Raw genomic sequence first — 17,811 nt, 5'->3', positions numbered from 1 at the left:
CCTGTCTGCAAGAATTGATATCTGCAAGAATTGATATCCTATGTGCACTCTTTGTTGCTGTAGTTCATTCAGACATATAGGTCCCTTACATTTTCCCTTAACACACTTTCACTACATAATGTTACACGATTAATAACATTTCTCAGCCTTGACCTCTGACAGTGTTAATGATGATTATGTCAACACATCTAACACTGGAACTACACACTACGGCCCTCTTTGATTTTCTTCTTGCTTACAGGAGTTGAAGTTCAGTATCCAGCCATCAATTTCTGAAGTGGTATGATACATTTCTCAAAAATGTTTGAAAAAAAAAATGACCCTGAAGATTTCTTGATGCTTTTAAGTATTAAAAATACAAAACATTCCTTTCAAGTTACAGAGATGGCTTTAACACCACTATTCAATATTTGTTAACTAACATTTCGATCTGATAAAAAAAAGAGAGAATTCTAATTTTAAAAAAGGAAGTTGCTACAAGCGGAAATGGAACAGGTGCCTTTGTGGTTATGGGGCTAGAATGGTATATCTGAGCCACAGCCAGAATAATTGTTTATATAAATATATATTATAACTTCGCTTACGCTGTTTATAATATGCACTCAAAATGGTTATACCATTCAGTGATGCATACTAGAACTCATTTTACCACTTTTGCTGTAATTGAAACTGATGATGTTAACCTCTGTTGTGTTAATCTTGAGTTCCATCTGTGTGTGCCAACTGTTTTTATATCCCCTACCTGTAAGGTAGCCCTACAGGAAGTAGTCTGGAGATGATAAAACTGCATGAACGTGAGTGCTGTAATGTTTTAAAGATGCTTCAATCGCAAAAAAATTCAGTTAAAAATGAATTTTTTCATTAGCATATAACATACATATGCCTCAAGAAGGAAATTAACTGTGTAATCTTGTCTTGAAACACACAGCACAACATTTTTTTAAAATAAATGAATAAATTTAGGGCCCCACTATTTGATAATGTAATATGGCACACTACACTCCCATTTTCTGACAATGAAAGGTGTTTCTGTGAAAGACATGGATTTTCTGTTGATCATGTTCTTGCATTTTGACTATTCACATACACACTGAAGTGAACCCACACAACATCAGTGAAGAAATCACAGTCCAATCCTGTGATGATCAAAACCACCTGTGTATTGCTAGAGACTTGTCTTTAGTCACTGCCTACAATTGCTGAGCAACACAAATGTGGGATACAGGATATTTTAACTTGGCCTTCGCCACCACCTGAGCACTACCATATAAAATCTTTGATTAGACAGTTAGTCATCTCAAACTATTTTAAGGTAAATGCAGCACTATGTCCCTCACCGCAGCCAATTTATCATCCATCAAAATGTTGCTCTTCCTGTTTTCTTTCCGGGACAGATCCAGTTTCCGAGATATGGACAATTCATCTCATTATTGTAATTTGTTTGGCACTGCAGCAACTGGATATTTCCCATGAAATGTGTCTACAATATGAGGATATGAACAACTGTCAAAATACAGTTTAATAATGAAATCTCATCACTCTTTCGAATATAACATATTCCCCAAGAAATGAACTGTGCAATGCAACAGACATCACGTGTTACATCTTCGTTTGTTGTCGGTAAAATTTGTGGAGCTATCTTGCTGTGACTAAGCAAAAATTGCATTATAACTCTTTATTGAGAGGCAAGTTTATTTACTAGTATAGGAATTGTCAATCACACTGTAGAAAAAAATAACTATCTGCAGTCTTCTGTTTTATCTCAGTATGTGCACATAGTACAAGGGTGGTCTGAAAAGTACTCAACCTGGTGGCGAAAATGACAATTTATGCTTTCAAAGAAGTTTTATTTTTCAACATAATCACCTTTAAAACCAATAAATTTCATCTGCAGGTGTTCCAATGCCATTACATCCTCTGACCAGGTGCACTGTCGTGATGGAAGATGATGTTTTTCTTCTAGAAACAGGATTTTTTTTTTATCACAAATGTTTGCATCCAGTTTTGTTAAAGGTGAAATTAGTATTCTCCAAGTCATGGTTTTGCCTTTTTCAAGACAGTCAATCACCAAAATTCCTTTTGCATCCTAAAACACCAACACCATGATCTTTTCCACCAATGGCACCATTGCTGCCTCCTTCAGAGTTGAAGAACTGGCTTCTATCTGCTGCATACGCTGCTGTCTGCATTTGAATGTGTAGTAGTGAATGCACATTTCATCCACTGACAAGTATTGATGTAAAAAGTCACTTCCATGTGTATTGAGAACTTTTCAGAAACGGTCGTTCAAAGGCATTTGTGATCCACAGTGAACACACGTGGTACCCATCTTGCACAAGGCTTTCTCATGTTCAATTCCTCATGCAAGATGTGACCAGCACATTCCCTTGATATCCATAGAGCATTAGCAATTACACACACCTTCATATGCTGATCTTCCAAAATCGTATCATGTGCGACACTTTCACAGCTATGTTTAAACTTGGCTACCCATTTCTTTCCTGTGGAAGCTAAAGAAAAAGAGCCACCATATACATTTACAGGCTGTAAATGGATTTAGGTCAGTGTTAAATCTTCTGTTATGAGGAATTAAATCATTGTACAATACTCTTATTTTTCTCCATTTTCAACAGCATACACACCACAACTCCTTCACACAACTGTCCATAGTCAACCGCTGACTGGAATGACTTGAAATTTTAAGTGGCATCTACTAACATCTATCAACAAAAGTGGGGAAATTCAAGAGAGTAGTGTACAGATTCCTGTGCAAGGACGATAACTTTTCAAACAGCCCTCATATACCACATCAGAAAGTTACTAACCCACCAAGAGAATTGATTGTGCCCTTTTGAATTGAGATATGTGAGCATTTACTTGCACTGATTTGAGAGAATAATGGAAAATACAATCAAGATAGCTGGGCATTAATCTGGACACAAAACCTACCAAACACAAGATCATACCAATATGAGGGCCAAAGATAAAAGAAATCATATGGGTCTGAAGTAGTGTTAAACCACACTGAAGTGGTAAGAAGTAGACTGAAGTCATGAAAATACAACTATCAAAACTGGTGCAAAAATTGGATTTGCACAAAAAGGACGAGAAAGTCAAATACCTCGGTGTCTGGCTGGACCGGAAATTACTCTGGGGGGACCACATACAACACATGACCAACCGAGCTAGCGCGAGGTTCAAACAGCTCTATCCTATGCTCAACAGGCGTAGCACACTGAACAGAAGGGTGTCGAGGTCCATGTACATGACACTTATCCGACCCCTGATGACGTATGCAGCTCCGTCTGAGGATACGCTGCGCCTACACGCCTTCACCGTCTGCAGCTCATACAAAACAAAGTACTCAAAATCATAAGCAATGCTCCACGATACACACACATCGCAGACCTTCACAGGGAATACCGACTTGAGACTCTCAAGGAGGTAATCCACAAACTCACCACAAGACTATATAGAAACTCCAGACATTCGCAGAACCCGTTTATTCTGAATCTGGGGAACTACGACTACAACCATAGATGGAAACATAAAAGACCAAAAGACATACTTGTAAGGACATAACATCTATGGCCAAGCATACGCAAACATAACGGTACAGGCAATCCCCTGCTAATTAGACGCTATTACTGGATATCCAGCTGAAATACACTGCCGAATAACTGGCACCACACAGGGAAGCCGTACCGTACACTGCATACAGACAAGCTTCACACATCCCCCACACAGTGAGATGATCTATGGCCAATCTCCCACTACTGTATAACGATCTTGATTGTTGCAGGAATGTAGCAGCTGCAGCAACTCGGACATATCACCATCTGTTGTCACGGTAATGTTGCATGATACCTATACTAACAAATCCAACCTTGCATGGACTATCGCAGCTAGTAAGCCACTACTGCTCTTACTACCCATCCCACTGTCGCAGAGGCTTAGTCCCCCGGCACGAGCCATGGCACTTTTTTCCCTCTGCTCTTCAAATCGCTACCCTCACTCGCGTTTCGTCACTATCACCTGATGGACCGTGTTAATGCGTAGTCTTACCCAGACACATGGACAACATCACAGCCCAGCATCCTGTAATCCACTCACTAGATAACTAACATGTTTACGGAGGTGACAGTAGAAGTTTTGGTTTGGTCACCACGTTAGTGCGGGAGTGGCGGGGCCCCATCTCTATCAAAAAAAAAAAAAATTGCACAAAAAGGAGTGAACTACATGCATGTATATATAAAACTTAAAAAGATTGCTGAAAATCATCATAAAAGGAGTTCCAATGGCTGTTCAAATTTGATGGCGACCAGTTGAGAATGAACTTATACCCGGGCCGCTGAAACATCTCACTTCAAGGTCACTCCCCAAGCACCATAAAGTTGACAGTATAACTGACAGATAAGAGCAGCGTGAGGTGCTGCACCTTCTGAACTGGTTCTGGCGTCGACACTACCACATTGCCAGGTTCCGTGTAAACATTGTATGTAAGTGCGTGAACGTCTGCTTGTGTGTTGTGTTGTGTTACCACCTTAACTACAGTTTCTGTTTATTAAACAATGACACCAAAAAGATGTCGTTCACCAAGTGGCATTCAGTTGTGCTGTGGAGTGCCATTAAATAGTCAGGCTTTGGAGCTGCTACAGAGCACGTGTGAGTTTTACAAGCAAGAAAAAGAATTTGTTTCTGTTCGTGGGCAAGCGTCGATTACTGCTGATAAAGTTTTAGAGGGTGCCTCAAAAACTCTAGGACTCAGTCAAAGAACAGTTATAAGGAAAGGGGTGCTACTTCAAGACTTACAAGACACTTAAGTAAATAGTGTGGAAGAAAGCCCATGGGAGGAACAGTGCGTTTTTAAGTACTCCGGGAAAGAATAAAAAAGCACCCTTGTCCTGTTACAGATACTGATTCTTTCCAATCTGATGCATTTTGTTGGCATATATACGGATACTATAGGAGGAAGGAATACTAGACAATAATGAATTTGCTAATTGCTTTAAAAGAAAGTGAATTTTTCTCAGGGAAGAAAACATCACTTAAGATGGTATTAAAAAGTACGAGCTTCCATTTTAAAAAGGTAGATGGACGAAAACTGTTACTTAAAGAAGATCACATCGCTGCAGCTAATATCATTTTCTTAGACAAAATTGTTGGAACGGAGATACACTCAGTCATATATTTAGATGAATCCTGGATCAACACAGGAGAATCGGTTGAAAAATGCGGGACAGATGGTACTTTAAATAGCAGCAGTCATCAGCCAACAGGAAAACAATCCCAATTAATTGTGGCCCACGCAGGGTCTTCAAACAGCTTTGTGCCTGAAGGACTTTTAGTTTTTCGATTGAGAAAAATCGGTGACTATCATGATGATATGGACCATCCACAGTTTCTACAGTGGTTTAAAAATTTGTTGCTCCAGTTTAATGTTCCGACAGAGTTTGTGATGGAAAATGATAAAACTCCCACCACTAGCGACCGTCTGTAAAGAAACTATGCTGCAATGGTTGCAGGCGAGAGAGATTGCTGGGGACATGAGCATGACAAAGCTGCTGTTACACTCGCTTGTAAAACAAAATAAGCCTGTGATGCCTAAATACATTGTAGATGAAATTTCAAGCAAACATGGTCACTTGATAATTAGGCTACCACATTATCACTGTCATTTCAATCCAATTGAATTGGTTTGGAGTGAAGTCAAGGAGTACATTAGAAGTAACAACAACAATTTTACAGTAACATAAGTGGAAAGACGACTATGTGAAGGTCTTGCTTCTGTAGATGCTACCTCCTGGAGAAGAAAGTAGACCATGTTGTTGACCTCATAAGAGCAGCACAGACTATAGATGGCATTATAAATGAAATGAACAACTAATGATTTCTGGTGGTGATGGTGGTGGTGACAACAAAGACAACGGTTTTGGCACTGATTCCAATGACAATGAAGGAGACTTGGATGGAATTGCGCCACTGACATCGTAAATTGATGAACGTAAATGTATACAGTATACTCCTTCTCTCTGCAATTGGGTAGGCTATGCATGTTTTGCTTTATTTCTTTCTATGAGTGTGGATAGCATGTTCTTTGGTATGCTTAGGTTTACATTATTATACGACATTTTGCATGCAGCTATTATGGTAACAACTTGGTACAATTTTTCATAGGTATTGTCATTAACTTCAGGTGTTTTTATTTTCCCGTTTCATATACTATCAAATGCTTACTCTCCATTGTCGTTCTCTCCATTGGTAGAAAAAAATGTACTTTGTTGCACTTACGTAAAACGTTGATTGTAGCTTACATTTACAAAATGTACTTCGGAGCTGTGGGCATGTTTGGTGGCAGCTATTGCAACGTCACAATTGCATTATTGCCAACTACATGCAAGATGTCAAGTGACATGTTTCACTGGCCCAGGTATAGCAAAGGCGATTGCAGATAACTCAAATAAGGAGTAAATTAAGAACTAGTATTGGTTGGAACGATTGTTGAAAACACTCATCTCGAAACTGCAAAGTCCAAAGTTTTAAGGAAAGAAATAGGGAGATCCCAAAAAGTATTCTGAATGGTAAATCAATCAAGTAAGTTACTGGGTGTAAAAATTAATTACTGTCACCTCAATATTACTTAGTAGAATACCAAACCATTTTCATAAGATTATGATGGGCCACAAGGGGATTAAAGGGGAAAGTACAACTACAACTGTGATGGAATAATTCCAAATCTAAGAACTGGGCATAAAAGAAGAATTGAGAGAAGGTACACAAAATAGGTTGCCTAGATAATAACTACAATTAGTGTAAGAACAATTTTACATTCTTAACACTCTGCTGTCCAGAGACACCATAGTGGTGTCCTGCGCAAAATAGTGGTCACCGCCCGGCAACACCACATCGATATCGTGTGCATAGTATCGCTCAGTGGCCGGCGACACCACAGTGGAGTCATGAGCACAGTATCACGCAGTGGCCGGTGACAGCGCTTCAGTATCTTTTCCATCCTGTTCGTGTTTTGTTTATGTAACAATAGGTTACACATGTCAACAAGTTTTTTTGTTTTTATGAATACTTGGCCCTTTCATCATGGCAGACAAAAGAGATGATACGATTATTTACGACGAATGGACAAGCATCTTGTCTGACATTCCGGACGACTTGGCTGTTTGGGAAGAAGACATTGGATATCAAAAAAATGGAAGTGAAGCAGAATCATCGGAAGATAGTGAAATACGTCCAACAAGAATTCGGCAAACATTACAGTTCCCAACTGATTCAGATGAATCAGACAAGGAAGACAGTGAACAGTGGTCAGACTTTGGTTTATGAAGAACTAATAATACATTTGAAGGATCTCTGGGTCCAAACATATTTCCCAAAGATACACAGAGTGTCAACGATATTGTAGAACTATATATTGGGAACAATCTATTTGAATATAATAGCAATGAAACCAACAAGTACTACAGTCAAAATTGCAATAGAAGGAAACTGGATAATTAAAAAAACGCCAATTTTGTTGACGTTACAGGACCCAAACTTAGAAAATGGTTTGGGCTTGCTATCCTCATGGCACTGTAAAAAAAACGAAGGATTGATGATTATTGGTCATTGAATCCATTGATAGACACACCGATATTTCGCAAAACGATGTTCCACAACCGATTCAGACAAATAATATCATTTTTACATTTTTCCAACAATACCAATAAACTGGATAATGCCGACCAGCTTTCCAAAGTGCACTTCATAACTGAATTTTTTTCCAAAAAGTTTAAGTAAACAAATATTTGAAATAAACAAATTTTATATTTATTTACGTATGTATATCTTCAAAATTTCATGAAAGTAGGGGAACAGGGTTGAGAATTTATGAGAACTAATAATGAGATTAGTAAAACTTAACAAATCATAATCACCCAATAACGAGCATGGCAGGATGCGGATATTAATAATGTTCTCAGTGATAAGAAATGTGCAAGACAAGACTTGTCTCAAGCAAGAATATCAGAGTATCCAAGTGAACTAGAGAGAAACTGTCAGTTTATAGGCCAAAAATATTACAAGTCAAACTGTTGGTTGCAGCTGAGCCGAGAAGAATAAAGTGAAGAATACCTGGTTAACAGAATAACTTCATGGGAATTTGAATATGTTGTGGCATCATGAAGAACAAAAGAATAGCAGATGAATCTATCCAATTGATAGAACTTTCCAGTGGTGAAAGGTGACAATCCCTAAACGTTACGGCAATTCCAACAGTTTTCGATACTTTATTGAACTGAAATGGAATGACACTCTTGATGATGACATTGCATGTTTCTGGTCGAGTATAGATAGATAGCTTGATATAGTTGGAAGAAGTGGAAGTGAAAATACAATGGTTCCGCCGAATAAGATGAATTCAGTGTAGAACAGAACTTTGAAAGATTGTACAGAAAACTAAACATAATTAGGAAAGAAAATACAATACGTAACAAATAGAAGCAAGGTGTTATAATCCCAGTATTTAAAAAGAGTGACAAGAAGAAATGAACCACTTACAAAAGTGCAATTTTATAATTACTTAGGCTAAAAATTTCCAAGTCCATCCTACAGGAAAAGAATATGAAAAAAAGTTTAATTTATACATAAAGAACAGAAATGTAGTTTCAGACAACTAATGAAATCGTTTCTGTCATAATAATGCTCTACTAGAAGGAGTTGGAATAATATTAAACATTTGTAACTGTTCTATAGACACCAGGAAAAACTATAACCACATACCAAGAAGGCACATATGTGAATTAATGAAATTCTTTTGGCTGGATGCCATTTTTCTGGTTGGAGGGTTCCTATATCTTGAGACTGGGCCAACACAACACAGGTAGCAATTCGTGGTTGCTTCTCCTCCTTAGCCATTGCTCATTTCGAAAAAGACACCCACTCAATCTGTTGACTTGAGTACCAATTTTTTGCAAGCGAATAATAGGTGTAACTACATGCATTTAAAACCCTGAAAGAGAACAAGAGTTAATTGCTCCAGCCCCAAGAAGTACTGAGTCATGAGAGGGCATTCTTTTGTAGCCAGTCAGTGGGTATGTGGAGGTGTGTTGCTGCTAAGATACCCTCTGTTCAACCACAAAGGACTGCCCTCTGTCACATGGTACCACCCAGGAAAGCAGCAACTGAATCACATTCTCCACCAGGGTTTCGATTACCTCTCATCGTGTCTCTAAATGGGAAATGGCACACTATCTTCCATGTCTCTCCCACAGGGTCACTCTGCCATCCACTGTGCTGTACTCTTGTCCTTCACTATTCCACAACTGCTCCCAACCCCTCGGCTTGTAGCTCATATCCTTGTAATGGACCTACATGCAAGACTTGCTCCACACATTCTGTCAACACCACCTACACGTCCTGTTGCAGGCATCTCCCGCCCCATCACAGGCAGTGCCCCCTTCCAAAGCAGCCACGCAGCCTCCCAACTTTGCTGCAGTCACTGTGTGCCATTCTATGCTGGCACAATCAGTAACAAGAGGTAACAGCACGAATGGCCACCACAAAACTGTGACCGAGAGGGTGAGAGCCAACAGTTCCTGAGTGTGCAGCCCGACACAATGCACTCAGCTTCGACAACTGCTTTACGTTCTGTGTTGTCTGGATGCTTCCCGCTGACACCGGATTTGCTGAATTGTACAGGTGGGAATCCTCCCATTAACATACCCTTCCTTCCTGTAACCAATCAGGCCTCAACCTTCACTAGTCTGTATCCCCCACCTGCCTCTGTTCCCATACCTGCTTCCTCTCCAACTTCACACACGACTTCCTTCCACCAGCACACCCGAGCTGTACTGTTCTTTGTCCTTCTGAGCTTCTCTTCTCACCCCCCCCCCCCCTCCCACACACACGCGCTCCACGCGCTCCTCGTGCGTGTGCGCCAGCACACCCTCCCGATGCTGCATGTAATAGGCCCTATCCTGCCCCGACACACCCCTGCACACTCCCATAGGCTGCATTACAGCACCTTTTCCCACCAATATCTGCTATTCATCTCCCTCCTCTCCTCACACCTCTTTTACTGCCCCATTAGAAACTGTTCATCACAGGCCTCAGAACCCTTAGGTTTCAAATGTGCCTGTCTGCCTCTCAAAGCCTTCTCTATGAGGTGAGTATCCTACTTTATATTACTGTTATTCCATCCCAGATTTTATATGTAATTACTTTCTTTTGTGCAACGAATCTTTTTTGTTTAAAGTTACCCCACAACATTATCCCTTAGGACATCAGCAATGAAAATGTGAAAAATACGCAAACTTACTAACTTCTATGTACCTAAAGTTTGAAATTATTTCCATGGCAAAAGTATTGTACCTTAAATGTTCCAACAGTGGTCAATAAGAAGAAAATTGATCTCATTTGCAAATGTATTAAGTGCACAGGTGGTTATAGTGATACAGCATCACAAACGAACAAATTAATAAATAATACACAAAAAGTAATAAAAATACATTCTCTGCTTTAACACCTATGTATTAAAACAGAGTAAATACTATTACATGCTATCACAAGGAAACTGGATGATTTCTCTTGAGACTTTTTCTTTATTTGCATACCTTCTGTGTTGGCGTCCTATTAACATTGGCATTAAACGAGTTTCCACTAGCACTACTGGCTTTGCCCTCTGTCCTCAGGCCACTGCTGCTCCTTTTTCTCTTTTCCACGACTTCTGCTCTCGGTTCAGACTTGGAACGTCTTCGAGATCCCCTCACTGAAGTCACAGGAGTCTCCTGCACAATGAGAATATGATGTCACAAATCACTTTGCCTATCAGCCTGCAGGAATTGGTATACAGTGCTTGTTCTTTGCTACAGTAGTTCTTCCAGACACATATGGTTTCCCTTAATATACTTTCATCAAATAATGTTACACCATACCCTTTAACATAAAACCTCAAGATACCTCATTTTTCTTATTTTGAAAGAAACTTAAAATTCCAAGTATGCTCGGACAACTTAAGAACAGACCTCTGAAAAACCAAAACGTCACCTACACCCGTTTTAGCACTGATAGTTAAGTGTTCGGTTACTAGTAAGCATCTGGTACTACACTTGTAGCTTGACTATCGTAGTTTGGTTGAGATGGTTGCCACTAGATATCTTCTTTACTGGGTACAGCTTCGGATAATAGATGGCAAAACGTGCACTTTGAGTCTCTCTCCTATATTGTTAATTGGGTAATGCTTTCAAAAAAAGAGATAGCTCACTAGTAGTAGGAGGTAAATACACCCATTGTGCTTCAGCCAGCTCTTCCGAACTCTTCCTCTGTGAAACTCATGATCACACTTCATAGCTACACAGAAACTGAAAGATGACTTCAAGTTTCAGGATATTTTAGTCCAAGTCTAGTGCACAACTATCCTTGGGAATTTATTACTTCAAAATTTTGTAAGGCATTAAAAGTTGTCTTTATTTGTCTACATGTAGTGTCATTCATTATACGATGTGTTTCATTAATAAAAGAATTTTTTTTTCTTTTTTTTAGAACAATTTAGGGAGGTGAGGAGAGGGAGTTACGTTAAGGGGTTAATAATGTAATGTTTGTCGTCCTAGATCTCTGACAGTGTTAGTGATGAGTATGTCACCACAATTAACATGGGACTTTACATTCTGGTCCTCTTCAATTTTTTCACGCTTCCAGGGCTTGAAATTCAGTAATGATCCATCTGGCATATGACACACTTCTCAAAAACATTTGAACAAAACTGACTGAAGATTTCAGTGTGCTGTTAAGTATAAAACATTTCTATCAGTTAACAGAGCAGATTACAACTCCACAATTCAATATTTTGTTTACTACAATTACATTTAATAATAAATGTAGAATTCAAATAACAATATTACAAAAAGAAGTTGCTTCTAGCAACAATAGGACAGGTGACTTAGCGGTTGCAAGACTAGAACACTATGTTCTAAGATACAGCCAGAACTGTTAAAATGCTTTAAATGTTTCATACTTAAACACACTGCTTGACAACCCTCAGAATCTTAATTGTCAATTTTTTTCAAGTGCTTTGAGAAGTGTGTCACACTGCTATAGGAAACTGATGTCTGAAAACTAGCTTCAAATGCTTTAAGTGTGAAAAAAGTAGAAGAGTGATAGTCAGCGAAATCCCTTTGTTAGATTTTGTATTTACATACACTGGATTTGCCAACTCACAAAGCAAACAGTCAGTCATCTTTCAACTAACCTGTACCTCAGGCTGTGCAACAGATCAAACTACATACTCACGAAAGCACTCAATGTATATAACCTACCACTTCCACCAACCTATAACGAAATGCACTTTTAACTGCGTGGATAACAAAGACAACAATGTACAACAGTTAAAAAAATTGTAGTACACTGTTTTCACATTCACAGTGCTGCTACATCAATTTTATTTTCACAGGGGCATGAGCCACAACAGATGCCTTTCTTTAATTCTGAAATAGCACGAGTTAGTGACTGAACGCGCACTGACAGCCTGATAACCCCTTATTAGTCAGTTTGTGCAGTTACAAATGAAGTATATGAAGCAACGGCAAACTCAAAATCATGAAATTATAGAGTGATGCCGTTTTTAAAAATACACGATCCAACTGCACTTAACTCACCGTGATTCATGATAGTCCAGTGAACATTAAAAATGGCAGTACATGTTTCTTAATTAGGTGTGTGATCACCTTTGATGGCAATGCATGCTGTGCAAAATGCTTCCATGCTGGCAACAAGGATGGTAAGGAGTTCCTGTGGTAGGACATTCCATTACAGCAATAGGCAATTCGATGACCACGGCCACGTGGACGTGCTGCAATACATCTCCCCAACACAGCCTACACATCTTCGAAGGGATTTAATTCGGGGGAATAAACAACCCGGCCCATTCACAAAATTTATTCCTGTTCCGAGAGATTCTCCACCTGCACTGTTTGATGCGCCTGTGCACTGTCATCCGTAAAAGTAAAGTCAGGGCTGAGTGCACCCCTAAAAAGACACATGTGGGGAACTGGTACAGTTTCACAATAATTCTGACCAGTGAATGTACCACGTTCAAACATTTGAAGGTCAGTACACCAATGCAAGATTATTCCTCCCCATTCAATTACACCTGTACCACGAAAACAATCACGTTTGACAATGCTCAATGTACTCTCGTATGGCAAGAAGGGGGAACACATAGTCCACCAAGGAATGTCTGGCAGACCGTCACAAATCTCGGTGACTTCAGTTTAATTATTGATTTGGAATTAAAATGACATTTCTGTTTGTCTCATTGCGTATTTCTTTCAATTACCTTCTGTACTAAAGTTACAAATGTCATTGAGCTATGTTATTTGGCGGTGACACATCATGGTCAAGTTACTTTGGTCCTTAAGTTTAGCACACCAATGTACATGAATGGCAAAATGTCATTTTTTCGAATGAATCCAGATTCTGTTTACAGCATCATGATGGCCGCATCCATGTTTGGCGACATAGCGGTGAACGCACATTGGAAGCGTGTATTCGTCATCGCCATATTGGTGTATCACCTGGTGTGATGGCATGGGGTGCCATTGGTTACACGTCTCGGTCACCTCTTGTTCGCACTGACAGCACTGTGAACAGTGGACATTACATTTCAGATGTGTTACGACCCGTGGCTCTATCCTTCACTCGATCCCTGCAAAACCCTACATTTGAGCAGCATAATGCACGACTGCATGTTGCAGGTCCTGTACGGGCCTTTCTGGATACAGAAAATGTTCGACTGCTGCCCTGGCCAGCACATTCTCCAGATCTCTCACCAATTGAAAACGTCTGGTCAATGGTGGCCAAGCAACTGGCACGTCACAATACACCAGTCACTACTCTTGATGAACTGTGGTATGGTGTTGAAACTGCATGGGCAGCTGTACCTGCACATGCCATCCAAGCTATGTTTGACTCAATGCCCAGGTGTATCAAGGCCGTTATTACAGCCAGAGGTGGTTGTTCTGGTACTGATTTCTCAGGCTGTATGCATCCAAATTGTGTGAAAATGTAACCACATGTCAGTTTTAGTATAATATATTTGTCCAATGAATACCCGCTTATCATCTGTATTTCTTCTTGGTGTAGCAATTTTAATGGTCAGTAGTGTACTATTTTACGGCATGATATTGTGGTGTACAGTAATGGTAGGTCATTAAAGTTGTCTTTACCTTTAGTTTGCAATTTAAAAGATATATTTCAGTAAATAGTAGTTCACAATGGAAGGTAAATTTAGAGGTTTTCTTAAATCAGTATTAAGCCACAGGTGGAAAACAATAGACAAAATGTGCCAGAGAGAGACTTGTGGTATGTAAGTGGGAGTGGGACAATAAAAGTTAACTACGTATAAATGCTACTTCCTGTTTCATGACAAATGGCGTGTTCTCAAAATGGGAGTAACATTACATATTACAGAGCTGGCTCTTGGTGTCTACCTCTATGTATCCATGAAACAGGAAATAATACTTTTGTTGACACTTTTCAAATAAAGTAAAAAACAATATTGATGTTAGTAGTGAGAAAACATGTTATATCACCTCTAAATGTACATGTCGAAAAGTGGTTATTATGACATGCATGCCCCGCCCCCCCCCCCCTTTTTTTTTACGGAGAGCGTTCCATAAGTAATGCGACCAATTCTTTTCTGACGCAACGGTACACCACAGCGTGTTGTAACCAGCTAGGCTAAGTGGAGGGCGGTGTTAGCTTCGAAATGCTCTTTGTCTCATTCAGCTGCGACCTGCCGGAGAGTCAGGATGTGCATTTCTGTCAACACCGTTTTGGGTTTATGTACCACGGCACAATGGATCATTCTGTAGAGCAGGGGTACGCTTTCAAATTTTGCGTAAAACTTGGGAAGTCTGCCACCGAAACGTTTCCATTACTTCAGCATGACTTTGGGACTGATTGCTTGTACAAATCACAAGTTTTTCCATGGCACAAGTTGTTAATTGAGGGCCAAGAGGAGATCACCGATGAACCTCGCAGTGGACGGCCATCAACTGCACGAGTCGACAAAAATGTGAAGCGTGTGTGCGATTGTTTGAACTCTGACGGATGGCTGAGCCTTCAATTGATAGCACAAACTCTAAACATGTCAAAAACAACTGTTTTCCGCATTGTGACCAAACATGAGAAAGGTGTGTTCCAAACTCGTCCCAAAACTGTTGGCCGACGAACACAAGCACATGCAAGTGCTTTGGGGCCGAGAAATGTTGGAAATGTGTGAAAATGATCCTCATTTTTTTTAAACTCATTTATCACTGGTGATGAGCCGTGGATTTTTTAGTACGACCCTGAGACAAAAAGGCAGAGTTCAGAGTGGAACACCCCATCGTCGCCCAGTCCCAAGAAGGCACGCATGAGCAAGTCCAGGACGAAAACCATGCTTATTGTCTTCTTTGACGTAAGAGGCATTGTCCACCACAAATTCTGACCTACCAGGACTACAATGAACTCAGCTTTCTACTTGGAAGTGCTCAAAAGACTGAAAAGAAGGGTCTCGTATTGCTGGAAAGACATCAAGGACACGTGGAAAGTTCACCACGACAATGTGCCCAGTCACAGCACCTTCATTGTCAACAACTTCCTCGCCAGAACCAAGTCCTCATTGGTTCCCCAGCCTCCTTGCAGCCCTGACCTGGCTCGCACTGACTTTTTTTTTTTTCTTTTTTTTTCCCCTCAGTTACAAGGAGTCATGAAAGGAAAACATAGGGACACAATTGGAAGCATTCAGGCGCATGTTACATCAGCTCTACAGAACATTCCGGAAAAGGTATTCCAGGATGCCTCCCAGGCACGGAAACACCGCCTCCAAAAGAGTATTGACACAAGAGGATGCTATTTGTAAAATTTTTGATTATTTGCATGAATGATGATGATGATGATGATGATGATGATGTCCCATATTCCTGGACAGAGCATAGGGGAACGATACGGGAGATCCACACCGCCATACTAGGCAAGGTCCTAGTGGAGGTGGTTTGCCACTGCCTTTCTCCGACATTTGTATGAATAATGAATATATTCAATAAATGATTTTTTATGAATTTGGTCGTATTACTTATGGAACGCACCTTGTATGTGACTGCAATACGAATCACAACATATAGTGACTTTCCTGCCTTAATCTATGTCCTGCATAAGGAATGGAATTATGTACAGTATGTAAGATAAGGGAATGTTTTTAGCTATATTTGTGTACCTTCTGTGCTGACTTCCTACTATCGTCAGCAATGACTGATTTTGTACTAGGGCTCTTAACTTTGTCCTCCGTCCTAAGTCGACTGCTGCTCCTTTTTTGCTTTCCCAGGCCTTCCGGTCTCGGTACAGACATAGAACGTCTTCGAGATTCCCTTGGCGAAGTCACAGGAGGTTCCTGTGCAGTGAAAATGTTATCTCAAAAATCAAGTGTTACACTATCATGTCTGTATGTGCTAATACATTGTGTGTGCTATTAACTACTGTAGTGTTTGCAAACAAAGAGGATTAACTGTATTTTCCCTAACTTATGCTAAAAAAGTCTTACCAGCTCCATCTTGGCATTTAACTCTACTCTGCAGCAGCATTTGTCATTTCACAATTAACTGCTATGAAATAGCATTCATTTGCTAGGTGTTATCTAATAAGTAAACAATGCTGTGGTATTAAAACACTAGTGCTCATGTTGACGTGTACATGTGCAATGCAAATATTAAGCTATACATTTACCCTTTCTCAAGATTTGGAACAATATGTAACTCTCAATTTGTACAGGGCTTAGACAAAACAATAATGTGGTTGTGGTCTCCAGTCCAAAGACTGGTTTGATGCAGCTCTCCATGCTGGCCTATCCTGTGCAAGCCTCTTTATCAGCATAACTACTGAAACCTACATCCATTCAAACCTGCTTATTATACTCAAACCTTGATTTATCTCTACAATTTCTACCCTCACAAACTTACTTCCATTACATAATTGACAATACCTTGAAGCACCATCCATCAAATAGGGTGAGGAGCCACTTTTGGCCGCCAGGAAAACAATACACACAATCCCAGAACAGTTTTCACTATGACATTTTAAGATTTTTCACAAATTAACTATTCCAAGTTCACAAAGGGATTATCCTTCTTTATCACCACCACCACCACCACCACCACCACCACCACCACCACCAATCTTTTGACTGGTTGGCAGTTCTCCACCTGGTTCTATCAGAAGCTCATTTTTGTATAATTAGAAATGCCAACATCAAGTATATCTTGTTTTAAAAATGCCAGTTGTGGTCTTCCTCAAGCCATCTGTCCTTGGAAACGTCTTGGCAAGGAACTGACTATGTCATCTTATGTAACAACTCCACTAGTGTCGTCTTCATTCTATTGTTCCCTAAATGATCTTTCTATCCCAATTCTTTGCAGGACTTACTGGTTTGTGGTGTCATCTGTTCACTTTATCTTTAACAGGTGTCTTCAGCAACCACACTTCAAATGTTTAAAGACAATTTCTTTCAATTTTGCCTTATGTCCATGTTTCACAGCCATACAGTGCTACACTCCAAATGCAGCTGCAAAGCACTATTTTTCTTGCTTCAGTATTTACATTGTATGAACAAAGCATTTTTCTCTTATTTAAGAATGTTACTTTTGCTACTCTAATTCTTTGATTTGTATCATCTTCGTTTCAGTTCTCTTACTTCCCAAGTATGTGTACAGTTTTATTTCATTTTATTCCCTCTGATTTTGATGTTACACGAATAACAAAATTTAAGTATCTCAGTTTTACAATCTC

At 39.7% G+C, this 17,811-nt stretch overlaps 1 protein-coding gene across 25 annotated transcripts in view; it reads right to left on the bottom strand.

Moving 5' to 3' along the window:
* LOC126291683 (uncharacterized) overlaps positions 1–17,811 on the bottom strand; it is a 348,608-nt gene that overhangs the window by 173,484 nt on the left and 157,313 nt on the right. For 22 of the 25 annotated variants that reach the window (XM_049985282.1, XM_049985285.1, XM_049985288.1 and 19 more), the window contains 2 exons: positions 16,247–16,420; positions 10,605–10,778 (listed from right to left, as the gene is read on the bottom strand). In XM_049985282.1, coding sequence (XP_049841239.1) covers positions 10,605–10,778; positions 16,247–16,420 — 348 coding nt within the window. The remainder of the gene's footprint in view (positions 1–10,604; positions 10,779–16,246; positions 16,421–17,811) is intronic. The other 3 variants (XM_049985304.1, XM_049985302.1, XM_049985305.1) reach the window with 1 other exon arrangement.

Source organism: Schistocerca gregaria, chromosome 9, assembly GCF_023897955.1.
Source record: "Schistocerca gregaria isolate iqSchGreg1 chromosome 9, iqSchGreg1.2, whole genome shotgun sequence".
NCBI lineage: Eukaryota > Metazoa > Arthropoda > Insecta > Orthoptera > Acrididae > Schistocerca > Schistocerca gregaria.
This window is presented reverse-complemented; position numbering and strand designations above follow the sequence as displayed.